Source organism: Petaurus breviceps, unplaced genomic scaffold, assembly GCF_028583685.1.
Source record: "Petaurus breviceps papuanus isolate PSGF00001 unplaced genomic scaffold, PetGlider_PUasm1.0 551, whole genome shotgun sequence".
Taxonomy (NCBI): Eukaryota; Metazoa; Chordata; class Mammalia; order Diprotodontia; family Petauridae; genus Petaurus; species Petaurus breviceps.
This window is the reverse complement of record NW_027186372.1, coordinates 21,640,845-21,653,988: the sequence shown is the minus strand read 5'-3', so window position 1 is coordinate 21,653,988 and position 13,144 is coordinate 21,640,845. Positions and strand designations below refer to the sequence as shown.

Below are 13,144 nucleotides of genomic sequence, written 5' to 3'. Positions count from 1 at the left end.
ATCTATCTATCTATCTATCTATCTATCTATCTATCTATCTATCTATCTATCTATCTATCTCTGACAAAGTCATTGATTGCCCTGAAGGAGAGTCACTTAATCTCTTAAGAACATATTCTGCCTTCACAAATTCATAACATAATTCACTTCCTTTAGAATGGCTTGAAATTGTTTCTTGAGAAAATCTACAATTTGTTACAGTGCCTGCCCAGTTTTTATAGCTACATTTAATTAGAGAAAACTGAGTTATTTATGGACTCTCAGGGTGAGAATGTACCAAAAATGGCCTTCTAGGCCTTGGGTATGGCCTTTTGACAGAGTCCAAATTTTACAGAACACATCCTTTTATTAAGGGGATTTGTTCTGTAAAGTTTGGATTCAGTCAAAGGGCTGTCCTTGAGGACCTAGAGGGTCACATGTGGGCTAGAGACCACAGGTTCCCCACCCCTGACTTTAGTGCATTCCCTATCTAAAGCTTCAATCTTTTCCACAATGTCTGCAATGAGTGTATGTCCCACTTCCTCTTGAAGCTCTTTAGGAATGAGGGGGTTCACCATTTCCCAAGGCAGCTTGTTTCGTTTTGGGAGAATTATTTAATTTGATGGATTTGAACTTGTACATTGAGCTGAAATACACTTCCATATAAATTCCAAATTTTAAGGTTCTAATTCACCCTCTGATAACAAGTAGCATAATAGTAATTCCTGTCTCATATGACAACCCTTCAAATACCTGAAGATATCTATAACTTCTTCTCTTACTGTTCTCTTAACTCATCGTCTTTTGACACAAGCACATAGAGCTAGATCTAGAAGACACCCCAGAGAAATCTAGTTCAATTCTCTTATACAAAAGAGTAAAGTATAACCCAGGGAGACAAAGTATCCAAGGTTACATAACTAATAAGATATTGTATTTGAAGGCAAGTCCTTGCACTCAGTCCTCTGATTCTAGAGATTGGGTTCTTTCTGCTGTACTGTGCTACGTGTTTTCAAAGTGTCATTCAAGGAAACTGGGGCCCAGTGACTTCTACACAAAAATAATGCAGGATTTGGACCCAAGTTCCTTGACATCTGACACCTGTGTGTGTGTATGTGTGTGTGTGTGTGTGTGTGTGTACCATACTGAATAGCAATATCAGTTAAAATGGCATAAAAATAAATGGAAAGCTAGCAAGTGCTGAGATATTTCAAAGGAGAATGGTACTACAAAATGCAGTTGCATGCAGTGATGAAATGATGAAGTGCCTCCCCCAAGTTTGTGTTCTGGGTGTGGTCTGACCAGGGTAGTGCCCAATTGTGGTTTCACCTTCCTTGTTTTCAGTGCTGTACTTGTATGAATCCAGTAGAAGATTACATTTGTCATTTTTTGACATTCACATCCTATGTCTTTTTCTTAGGAAGAATTTTCAAATTGCATTATTTTAAACAAGATACAGCATTTCATATAAAGATGCTTTAGATTCTTTCACTCTGCTTATGGTAAAATCAGATGAAAAACTCACAATGTTGAAATGTACTAACTTACACTTTGGACTTCAGATACTTTCTTTTGGGATGAAATCATTTAGTGAAGCTAAGAAATCTGTTGTAGATAAACAACCAAACAACAAGTTGTTGTTTTTCTTTAAAAATTTTTTTTAATCTAAATTGAATTTCTGCAGCAGGACTTCACTAGTCACATTTCTATTCTTTGCTTTCTCAGAGCATAACGAATGTCTCTGGGGAATGTGGAAGCACCCACTCACAACAAAATATACTCTTACACTCTGGGCTTTTGTCACATCATTTAGAGAGCCGTTAGACTCATTGCAGATGACAGCTGAATTCTTTGGCCAGCTTATATGTTATATCAACTATGAATGAATTCTTTTTGTTAATGCATCGCTGTTATTACCAAACAATACCCACATCATAAAATTGGATTTATAAATAAAGAACTTTCTATTTAAATCTGAATTCTGATGCTTTTTTTTTTTTTTACAAATGAGGAAAATGCAGAACGTTTTGTGGCTTACTCATGTCACACAGGAAGTAAGTAGCAGAGCTGAGATTGGAACTCAGATTTTCTGAGTCCAAATCTACTATGATCTTTGCATTATATCATGTAGGCCAAGCTCCCATTTTTATAGAAAAAAGTCATGTCCAGAGAAGTAAAGGAACTTGCCTACTGTAATGAGTTTGTTGAAATAAATAGTACCATTAGGTAAATGTTGGTATATAGAAACAGGCAGGAATGGAAGAATCCCATCTATAACTTGGAATCAACCATTTTACAAAAGACAGAAAAAAAGTAACAGATTCTCTATATTTGCTACTACAGAGTTTGTCCTCATGTTTCCTGCTGATAAAAATCCATTGTGGATCTTTAAGACCAACAACAGAGAGCTATCTCTGAGCTAGACTAAGAAGAATATTAATACTTCCTAGGGAAAATAGTCTATATATGAGCCCTAACATTTTACCCCATGGTGGTGCTCATTCTGTCCCCTATGCCCCTGCAGTGCTTGCCTTAATTACAATATTTTTGAGTGTAAGAAAAAACCCTTAATTTCAAAGTTGTTTTAACTTTCTTGAATTTTTCCCAGATTAAAACCTTTCTTGAAGGTAGGCTGAATGTTTTAATTATCTTTATAGCTCCCACAGTATCTTTCACAATAAGTTTTCATTAAATGCATTTTTAAAAATATATTCTTCAGTATTCTTCTTGTCTTTTGTTCAAACAGTCAAGTCAGCAACTCTTAATTGGCTAATAGCTTTTCTGGAAAATTTTAAATGTACAACCATATTAAAATCCAACTGAGTAGTTGTGACCTAAAGGCAAATAGGTTAGGCTGCTTGGCTTTAAGTCAAATGATTTTAATGATAGATAATTTAATTGATTTAGATAGACAGATAATTTAATTAATTTAAATGATAGAAACTTATTTTCCTTTGCATTTTGTTAATTAAACTCCTGATTAAATTAAACTCTGAATTGAAGGACAAAGTAATTCTCTAGACTTGGACCAATATAAGCCTTTTAAATCCCCATTTAACTCTGGTTAATTTTTCTACTCCTTTAAAACTTCTTGGAATTCACGGTCCTTCCCTACTACTATTGTGTGTATTTGATAAACTCAGATCCCTTTCACTCTGTAAAACACTAGTCTTTCCAGTTCTTTCCTTTGTGTAGACAGGTTTCTAGACTTGGAATTGAAAAGACTTGGCTTCAAATCTTATCTCAGTATCTCAAACACCTTCAAATACCCATTCCTAGTGTCTCAGTTTCCTCATCTCCAAAATAGGATGGGGGTGGTGGTGGTTGACATAACGTCCTTTAAGGTCCCTGGCAGTTCTGTCTATAATGCTAGGATGCTCTTGTTCATCTCTCCTGACATTAAGGTAAAGGAGCTTCCTCATGAACTCATTCCTTTCAAGGCCCCTCTTAGAGGTATTATTCCTAGAGGTATTGCAATATAATAAGAGAAGTACCTAAGTGAGAATAACTGAAATTAAACTAATAATAACAATGTCCAAATTTCTGGCGTTACTAAATGGAGAAGTTTTATTTATGCATCTATTTATTCATCCATCTATTCAGTTATTTCTTTATCTGTTTATTTTCTTATGGCTGGGAAATTCTTGGGGTTCCTTAAATTGCATATTTCAATTGATCACATAAGGTCAGATACTAATTTTTTGGGGGGGAACGGGAGTCTGAATGTGTATGTGAGTGTGTGTTTGTGTATATGTGTGTGTGTGCGGGGGGGTTTAAAAAAACAAACTGTGATTTCACTGGAACTTCAACAAGTGTTTATTAAATACCTACTATATGCCCAGGCACTACAAAACCAGTCCTTGCTCTCAAGGATCTCACAATTTAATGGGGGAGACACTATGCAAACTATTATGTACAAAGATGATGTAGACAGGAATCACTAAAGGGAGACACTACTCTTTAGAGAGTTGGGTGGGTGGAAAAAGCTCCTTGAAGAAAAGTAGAATTTTAGTTGAGACTTGAAGGAAGTCATCCAGATCACTAGGATAGGACCTGACCTGCAACTTATATTCTTAAAGAATTGTTTGCAGTTGGGGCAGCTAGGTGACATAGTGAATAGAGCACCAGCCCTGAAGTCAGGAGAATCTGAGTTCAAATCTGATCTCAGACACTTGACACAACTAGCTGTGTGACATTGAGCAAGTCACTTAACTCCAATTGCCTTGCCTTCCTCTTCCCTGCCCCCCCCCCCAAAAAAAAAGGATTGTCTGGAGTACTAAGAGGGTAAGTGACTTTTCAGAGTAACACAGCCAATACATTTCATAGGCAAGGTTTGAACTCAGATCTTCCTCATCCTGGGGCCATATTTGCATCTATAAGGCCAGGATGCTTGATGATGTTTTATTATTACATATAAAGATAATGCTTCTTATGAGGTCCATAAAGAAATCGAGACAGAGTAAGGCAGTGGAAAAAGAACTAGACTTAAGAGTCACCAGTCCTGAGCTTGAGTCCCTGTCCGCTAGCTGCTTATTGGCCAGTCAGTCAACTCTAAAGCGCTCAGTTCTTCATGTATAAAATCTGGATAGCGTTCATACCAACTACATCATAGGGCTGTTGTGACAGGAACTTATAACCTTCAAAGTGATATATAAATGAGAGCTACTATAATGATTTCTATTATCTATTTACCTCTTAATCTCCAAATAAAGTTGTCACAGGAAATATAGAAACCATCATTTGAGCTTCTCTATAAGTAAAAGTGATTTTTCTAAGTAAAATCAAAATTTTAATATTAGGTTAAATATGAGTGAACATCAATGACATCATATATCAAGAAAAAGAGAGAACTGCTTTTGACATTCTCCATCATTATGATGCATTATATTGTCTGTTCAACCAAAGAGAACAGAGGGGGGAAATAGCAATAAAATATTTTACAGTTGAAGTGAGAAATAAAAAAATGCCTCAGAGAATATTATTTTGCATGCCAGAGTCACTTAGTATCCAGTGATTTTATAGGGCAACAAGATTTTTGTAAAATATGTCTATTTTTGGATACTGAATTTTCTAACTGAACCAAAACAATGGCAACAAACATTCTTAAGAAGTCTAATTTGGCACAATGAAGATTGAATTATTGCTAAGGTGATACTTTCTTCTAAGTGCTGTGGGAAAATGAATTTGTGTGTGTATGTGTATATGTATGTGTGTGTGTAAACCCACTGTATATTTTTGTAGATAGATAATCTATATATAATCAAAAACATCCACATCCACACACACATATGTGTGTCTCTGTGTGTATCTATGTACATATAGATATATCACATATCATACATAGATATACACATACATATATATGCATATATACATTCACACACACACACACACACAAATCCAGTGGATTTTTTTTTATGGTCCCTGCCATACAGATTATCTAAAAATTTATTCAAGACTAAGTTAGCACTTGAATTGACTACTTTAGTTTAAGTTAAACCTTTCATAGAATCTTGGCCTTGAAATTAGTTAAAAGGGATTCACAGAGCTGGCAATGGGTAGAGGTTCTATTCTGCATTGTATTGCTTACGGCTTATGCAAACTGCTGGAAAATAGGCCTGTTTTCTAGGTCAGGATTCTCCACTATGGGGAACCATGGTTTATCTTCTCCCTTCCTACCTTCACAACAGTTGGTAATTTTATGGGGCTAGACATGGCTTTCTGTGTCACCTTCAATAGAGACTCCTGAGAGACTATCCCCTCACTTCTTGCAACAGAGATTCTTTTATTTACCTAGTACCTTTCTCTAGCAAATCACAGGTTTTAGAGTGTGAAGGGGCTAACCCCAATCCTCTAAATTTAGAGATGAGAATACAAAAAACAAGAAAGGTAAACTTTACTTGCCCAAGGTCACATAGGCAGTCATGTTTGTTCATTTTATTTTATTCTACCATAGCAAAACATGGGCTTTTAGTATTAAATATGTATTGATACATCTGTATTTCTAATAATAATGAGAGTTGACATTCACATACTGTTTTAAGATTAACAAAGTATTTTGGTTTTATTTTCATTTTGTGATTAATTTTTATCTCTTTTTAACTGCCGTTGCCATAGCTAGAGAAAAATAACTACACTGGACACAGGTTTTGCCAGAAAAAAAAAATATATATATATATTTGTAAAGGAACAGACTCACCTACTGAAAAAAAGTATATTCACTCAAATATCTGAGTTTTATAGAAACTACACAACCACACTTGGAATTAAACAAATGGCAGTGGGTGGGTTTGTCTATCTTAGGTTCCATACAAGTGAGTTTAGTTTCTGAATGGACAGTGGTAGCTCAATATGAGACCACCTTTACAATAAGGTGGGATAATGACATGAGCCCTTAGGAGAATAGTGTTTCATTCATTCACTCTCTCAACAAACGTTTATGAAGTTGTAGAAAACAACTGTTACCACAAAATATGGAACATTGTGGTGGAGGGAATCCATTCTAAGAAACGTAATAGGGCAGCTTAATGGAACAGTGGATAGATCACTGGAACTGTAATCAAGAAGACTCATCTTCCTGAGTTCAAATCTGACCACAGACCTTGCTCTGTGACCCCTCCTTGGTAAGTCACTTTACTCTCTTTGCTTCAGTTTCCTCATTGGTAAAATGAGCTGGAGAAGGAAATGGCAAACCATTACAATATCTTTGCCAGGAAAATTCCAGAGTGGTGTCACAGAGAGTCAGACACAACTGAAACAACTGAATAACAATGAAATATAACAAATCAATTCTTTCATAAAAATTATTCTGACTTTTTAAATTATATCTCAGCACAGAGATATATTCTGAGAGTAGGCAGTGGAGTGCAATGATCTTCTCAGAACAATGTTTTCCACTCAATCAATCAACAAGTATCTTTTAAGTGTCTACTATGTGCCAGGCACTACATGATGTTCTGGGAATATGAAGTCAAAGAATGAAAAAAAAATAGTCTCAAGGAGCTCAAATACAGGATAAAACAAATGCACACACGTTATCTATCTGTCTATCTATCTATCTCTCTATCCTCTATATATCTATCCATCCATCCACCCACCCACCCCTCCATCCATCTATTTCTGTGCATTTTATGTGTTCACAAACATATACATGCGTTTATATGTCTGTGTATCTCTCATCTATCTCCATATAGATCTAGATATTTATCTAATAGATATCCCAGTGCTTGGCACATAGTGGGCACTTTACAGTGCTTGCTGATTAATTGTGTGTAAAGCATTATTCTGAGCAGGATGTTGGTATTTTGCGTATTGGAGTATTCTTATGGATTTTTTTTTAAGCACAAAATGTGTGCAGGTTTTTAAGAAGTTTGATTTCTAATTGTGCTTTCAAATCAACATTCTCATGCTATAGCTCTTCCTAACAGAAAAATTTAATGAAAATATTCTTATAATTTTACTATGTTTTCAAGAAAATACAAATGTCTTTAACATGACTTGTATTTTAAAAATATAATCTATCTAAATATAGATACATACACATACATGCATATATTATATATGTAATATATCACTCTCTATATATGTATGATGAGTTATTTGTCAAAATTAAGTAATGCTCCTTATATAAGTTCTGACAGAATCTTGACTGTATAATCTGAGAGAGCATTTTATATGAAACTATCACCTACCAATTGTTTGGTGAGAAGAGGTATTATTATGCTTCAGGGCATTTACAATATAAATAGGCTTGAAAGGACATCTTGCTATACTTGATCTAACCACTTAAAAACCTGACTTTTGGTATGGATTTGAGTGACTAAATTAGTATATATAAATTAGCAAGTTGTACCTACTACATGAGTGATAATATGTGTAACAAAACAAAGTTTGTAACCTATGAACATAATTGACTGAAAACAAATCACTGTATGAGTAGGGTAGAGAATACAAAAAGTCATCTTACACTTCAGGCAGAAGTCATGAAAGACATATGAGTGATATTTTAAACATCATAAACTGACCATCAAAATTCAAAATAAATGCTCCTAATTCATATTCTACAAATTACTAAGCCATTTGGAAGACTATCTACTGGGACAATTAGGGCAGGATTAGGTCATAATTGGTATTAGAAACTCATGCCATCCCTACCTCTCTACCTCAAACAAATCAGCTAAGTCCTTTACATGCCAAGTGCCTTTCACTACTACTCACCCCTGCTCGTATCTCTCAAACCTTGGCTTAGGGGCTGGGCAACATCGGGCCCTGAATATTTTATAGTTGTTTGCCCTTCTTTTTCAAGGAGGACCAATAACATTATGGGTAGATGTCTCGACTTGTGCTTGAATTGGACTTAAGTGAGGCAGAGTTGCACAAAGTCATCTTCTGGTGTCAGCAAAGTCCAGTAGCAATACAAACATCAAGATGACTGGAGAAGGCTTAGGATGCAGTGGATCTGACGTCTGACCAACCTCTAAGCACTCCACAGCGTCTGCTTCAAATGACCTTCGTGGTCACTGGAACACATTGTTTTTAGCTGCCCATTCCACCATGGGATGTCTTCACATGCTTGGGGTAGACATTGCCCTGACTCTCTCATGCATTTGAAATCTGTTGGGTACTGTCAACTTCTTTTAACCCATCTGTCAAGATGGTTTTACTGAGGTGTGGCCACTGCACATGCTACAGCTTCTTAAAGCCACAGGTGAGAGTTAGGTGGCAGGTGGATACCAAAGGTGGATGAGAAACCCTAAAAATTAGGGCAATCCCCCATACCAGAAGTGCTAATTCTCCTTGAACACCCCATATAAACCCATACCCATTTTATACTATGGGCAATGAGTACCTCTTTTCCCAATGCAATTGTTTACCCAAAACATCACTGTTGGTAAAACTTGGAGAATGTACAAAGAGGGTAGGAACAACAGTTAAGGAAAAGGCATTAATACATATTTCACCAGATATGGAATTAACATATATTCCACAGTGCACCAAAAACACAGTGACCTGGCAAGTGACAGTCTTGACATGCCCCTGAAGCTAGATGGCAAATCAAAATCTTATACAATAAAACTGAAAAAAAATATTTCAGCCTCTATATAAAGCCAGATCAAAGCCAGATTGACTAGATGCTCAGTAGGATTCAGAGAAGTACTTACAGCTTTCAATCTCCAGTGTGCAGTTTTGTTCATCCAGAGGGTATCTGCGCAGATCCATCATGCAAGCAGCTGTAGTTGTAATTCTAAGGAGGCAACAGAAATGATGAACACCATTAGTATATCTCATTTCTAAATTAATGTGATTAATGACCGGGGTGGGGGAGGGGTAAGATCCTCTGGGAATTGATCTGAACACCCAGGAACCTAGACTCTAGTACTGGATCTATCAATCTATGTGACTTGGAACACATCATTTTCTTTCTCTGGGCTTCTTTTTCCTCTTCTGAAAAAATGAGAAGTTTGACCTTAATAATCCTTAAAGTTCTTGTCTAATGAAACAAACATTCTAGAATTCTTTGATCCCTCAAGTTTTCCCCATGTCCTCTTTCATCCTTGAGAATCTCCAGTTATAATCTTCTTTATATATAATCTATATAGTCTTTTCAGCTATTTTTCTTCTCATTTATTTATGTCCCAATTTGCTATCTTCTTCCTGAAGCTTCAATATCTGAATTGCTCAAGCTTTCCTCTGGCCAATTGTTATTAATATTTCTGCATGTAATTCTCATTGAATATGTGCTTTAGTATAACTAATGATGAATATCCATTCATACTCTCATTTGGTTTGAGTTGGTTGACATTTTTATGAGTTAATACTCTTCTTCCAAGTAGAAAAAAAACTCAAGGAAAAAAATACTAGATGATTACAGAAGAACTAGCAGAACTTTTAACATGTTATTATGTTGAAATGAATATTTTTACTTGAATTAAAATTTATTTTCGCCTCCATTTTTGTTGGTGGGAGGGAATACTGTTCAGATATCTAGGGGGCACATTTAGAAATGTGTCTGTCTCTCTATAGTAGGTAATTCTGCCTCATAGTAGGCACTAGAAAGATATTCCTAAATATTTTTCATAAAACTCTTTAAAATCATGAGACAAATACATTTAGAGGCAAAAAAAGACATCTAAATTCCCTCCTAGCTTACCTAAGCCTGTCTCCAGATAAATACCACAAAGTCTTCCCAAGATCACTCTGGTCTTTAACATTCTTTCCCTCTTTAAATTACTTTGTCCTTACTTATCTGTGTACATTTTATATGCCCTCAGTAAAAGTAAACTTCTTGAAGGCAGGGACTATTTTTATCTTGGCATTTCCAGAGCCTAGCACTGTCTTGTACACGAATCAGGAACTTTATATTTGTCTAAATTATTTATTGACTAATTGATAGCTGAACCGGACTAATTATACTAAAACCAGGGTTAATTTCAGGGTGGGGAACCTAAGATAGTAGTTTTGTTGCAACTGGGGTATTGAATTTCATACCTTTCTATTCATCATTTTGCTGGCATGAAAACCCTGCCTTAGTCATAAAGTTCTGTACTAAGCAGAACAAGAAGTAAAAAAAAAAAAGAAATAGTACTTTATTAGTCTTTAGCTATCTTCAGAAAACTAAACAAATAGGAGTGTTGGGAGTAGATCAGTCAAACATACAAAGAACTATAAACAGTTACACATTTAAAGGGAGCTATATATAGCAAGGCTGAAAGCATTGTAAAGCCCGAAACTGTTTTAATAGAGCTTACTGAGGTTTGCTTTGCTGATTAAAACAAACAAACAACAAACAAACCAACAAGCAAACAGACTTTATGCAGATAAATGGTTCCAAACTAACCCACTGCTGAGTGCTAGGAACAAGTATGTTAATACTCTCTGGGAAATGTTTTCTATTCGAGTTCCAATGCAATGTGAAAACAAGCATTGATGTTTTTTCTCTGGATAATATTGTTCTTACTGGCTCCCCACCCCCCCCCCCCCACACACTCACCTAGACTGAAATGTTGTTCAAAATGCTACCTTACAACAAATAAGCAAACCAGTAATAGCCATAACCAGCTAAGAACACATTTAGTGTTTGTAAAGTTAGTACAGAAGGTAGGTTCCATTTAGTACAAATAATAAATCCCATGAAGTGGTCACACTATTCAAATTCACATTACACATTTTCATTTTGCTGGAATCAATTAACTATATTTTATATCATTAAAACTTTAAATAGTGTGACTTTTAATAACATCAGCACTGCAGGGGATTAATTTTTCACAGGAGTTGGGATCTAGTTGCACTTCATTTCTTCAGAAGTCATTTATCCACCAATCTAGATAATGACAACCTTTACAAAATCATAAATTCCATGAGAGCAAAGTTTGTAATATTTACAATATGGTGCCTTGCACACAGTACATATTTCATAAGTTTTTGTCCAGTTGGAGTGAAAAAAGCAAAAAAGATGTCTGAGTAGCCAAAGGAGATGCCTTATGTTCTGATGATGTCCATATCGTACTTTGTCATTAACAAAACACTTTTCCCCACAAGAACCTTGGGAAGTCCATAGTTTTAATGGCATGAGCAGTCTTGTAGTGAAACACTGAATCTGGGACATGGAGACCTGAATTTATTTTCTGCCTCTCTTACTAACTACCTGTGTGAATTTGGGCAATTCATCTTTCCTCTATTTCCTAATCTATAAACTTAAAAGGTAAGGTAAGGATAGGGGTTGGATTGGATGATCTCTTCTGTCTTTTCCATTTCCAAAATCCTATGATTCTATGAATCCAGTTTCATAGAGTAAAAAACTGAAGTTCAGACAAGTCAGTTATTATACTTAAGTTATATGGCTAGCAAATTACTGATTGAGCTGGTACATATGGTCTTGTGACTCTCAGTCAAATGTCTTTTAAACCAATGGTGTCAAACTAATATCCAAAGGAGAGGCTGCTAATTCATATTATAAGAATGCCTGTGGGCATACTGACTTAATTTTTTAAAGTAATGTAAACTAAGTTTTATTATATTTTTATTTATTTCATTAAATATTTTCCAATTTTAATTTGGTTTGGCCTGCACGCCACAGTGTTGCCGGCTCCATGCAGCCTGTGAGCTGTTGTCTGACAGTTCTACTTTAGAATACAACACATACTCTCTGAGTCCACCAACCAAAGCTCAACTGCTTACATTATAAGTGTCACTGCTCAGAGACCATTTATTCTGATTTCAGATATACTTCTAACAACCTTAGCTAACTTGTTTTTTGGCTCACAAGGACTCATAAGTAGTCACTTAGAAGGCTATTGTTGGAGGCATGCAGAGGCAGTGACAGCTGACAGCAAATATAGAAATAGAAAAACTTTTTTTTAATTTAAATAAATTCAGAATTAAGAAACTAGACTCAGTAATCAATAGGCAGTCCTTATCTTCTCCTAGTATCCACACAACATGAAGAGAACTAGACGGCTCCCAGATGGCAGGTCAACTCCAAGTGCAGGATTTATAGGGGGACATAAGAAAGTCATAGATGATGAGAAGGTATGGATGGGTTGAGGTGCTACCCATAAGAATTATATGACAGATTTATCAAGTATCCAAGTAACTACCATAAATATTTTGTGGCACTGAATTCCCTATGAATGTACAAAAATATAACTTGTATGCTAATCAGTAAACTCTATTATATGAATTAAAGTCACATTATTTTCAAGTGTACAAATCCAAAATAAAATATGTTGGGGGCAGTTAGGTAGTGCAGTGGATAGAGCACTGGTCCTGGAGTGAGGAAGACCTGAGTTCAAATGTGGCCTCATATCAGACACTCAACACTAGTTGTATGACACTGGGTAAGTTACTTAACATCAATTGCCTCAAAAAAACATACAACAAAATAAAATATGCAAGTTCTAATGAAAAATACTTCCAACTTCAATATTAGTCTTACATTGATTAATTATTTTCTTTATTATATTTCTGGTAATTCATGGATCGATATTCATCTTTAAGTTTAAATATAAACATAAAAGTCCAACGCATGCTTATCAAGAAAGCTTATTGTGAGTATAGGTTCTTCACTAATTTTCAGAAAAGATAAGACCCCCAAACCTCTATTTCTTGTTTGCCTTTTGATTTAGAACACAGTAAGCTTTCTACAGGGAAAAATCAATAAAACAAA

The 13,144-nt window shown here is 35.4% G+C and overlaps 1 protein-coding gene across 2 annotated transcripts in view; it reads right to left on the bottom strand.

Annotated features, from left to right (window-relative positions):
- Positions 1 to 13,144, bottom strand: part of GABRB2 (gamma-aminobutyric acid type A receptor subunit beta2) — a 255,749-nt gene that overhangs the window by 98,833 nt on the left and 143,772 nt on the right. For both annotated transcript variants that reach the window (XM_069102429.1, XM_069102430.1), the window contains exon 5: positions 9,141 to 9,223. In XM_069102429.1, the coding sequence (XP_068958530.1) occupies positions 9,141 to 9,223 (83 nt within the window). The remainder of the gene's footprint in view (positions 1 to 9,140; positions 9,224 to 13,144) is intronic.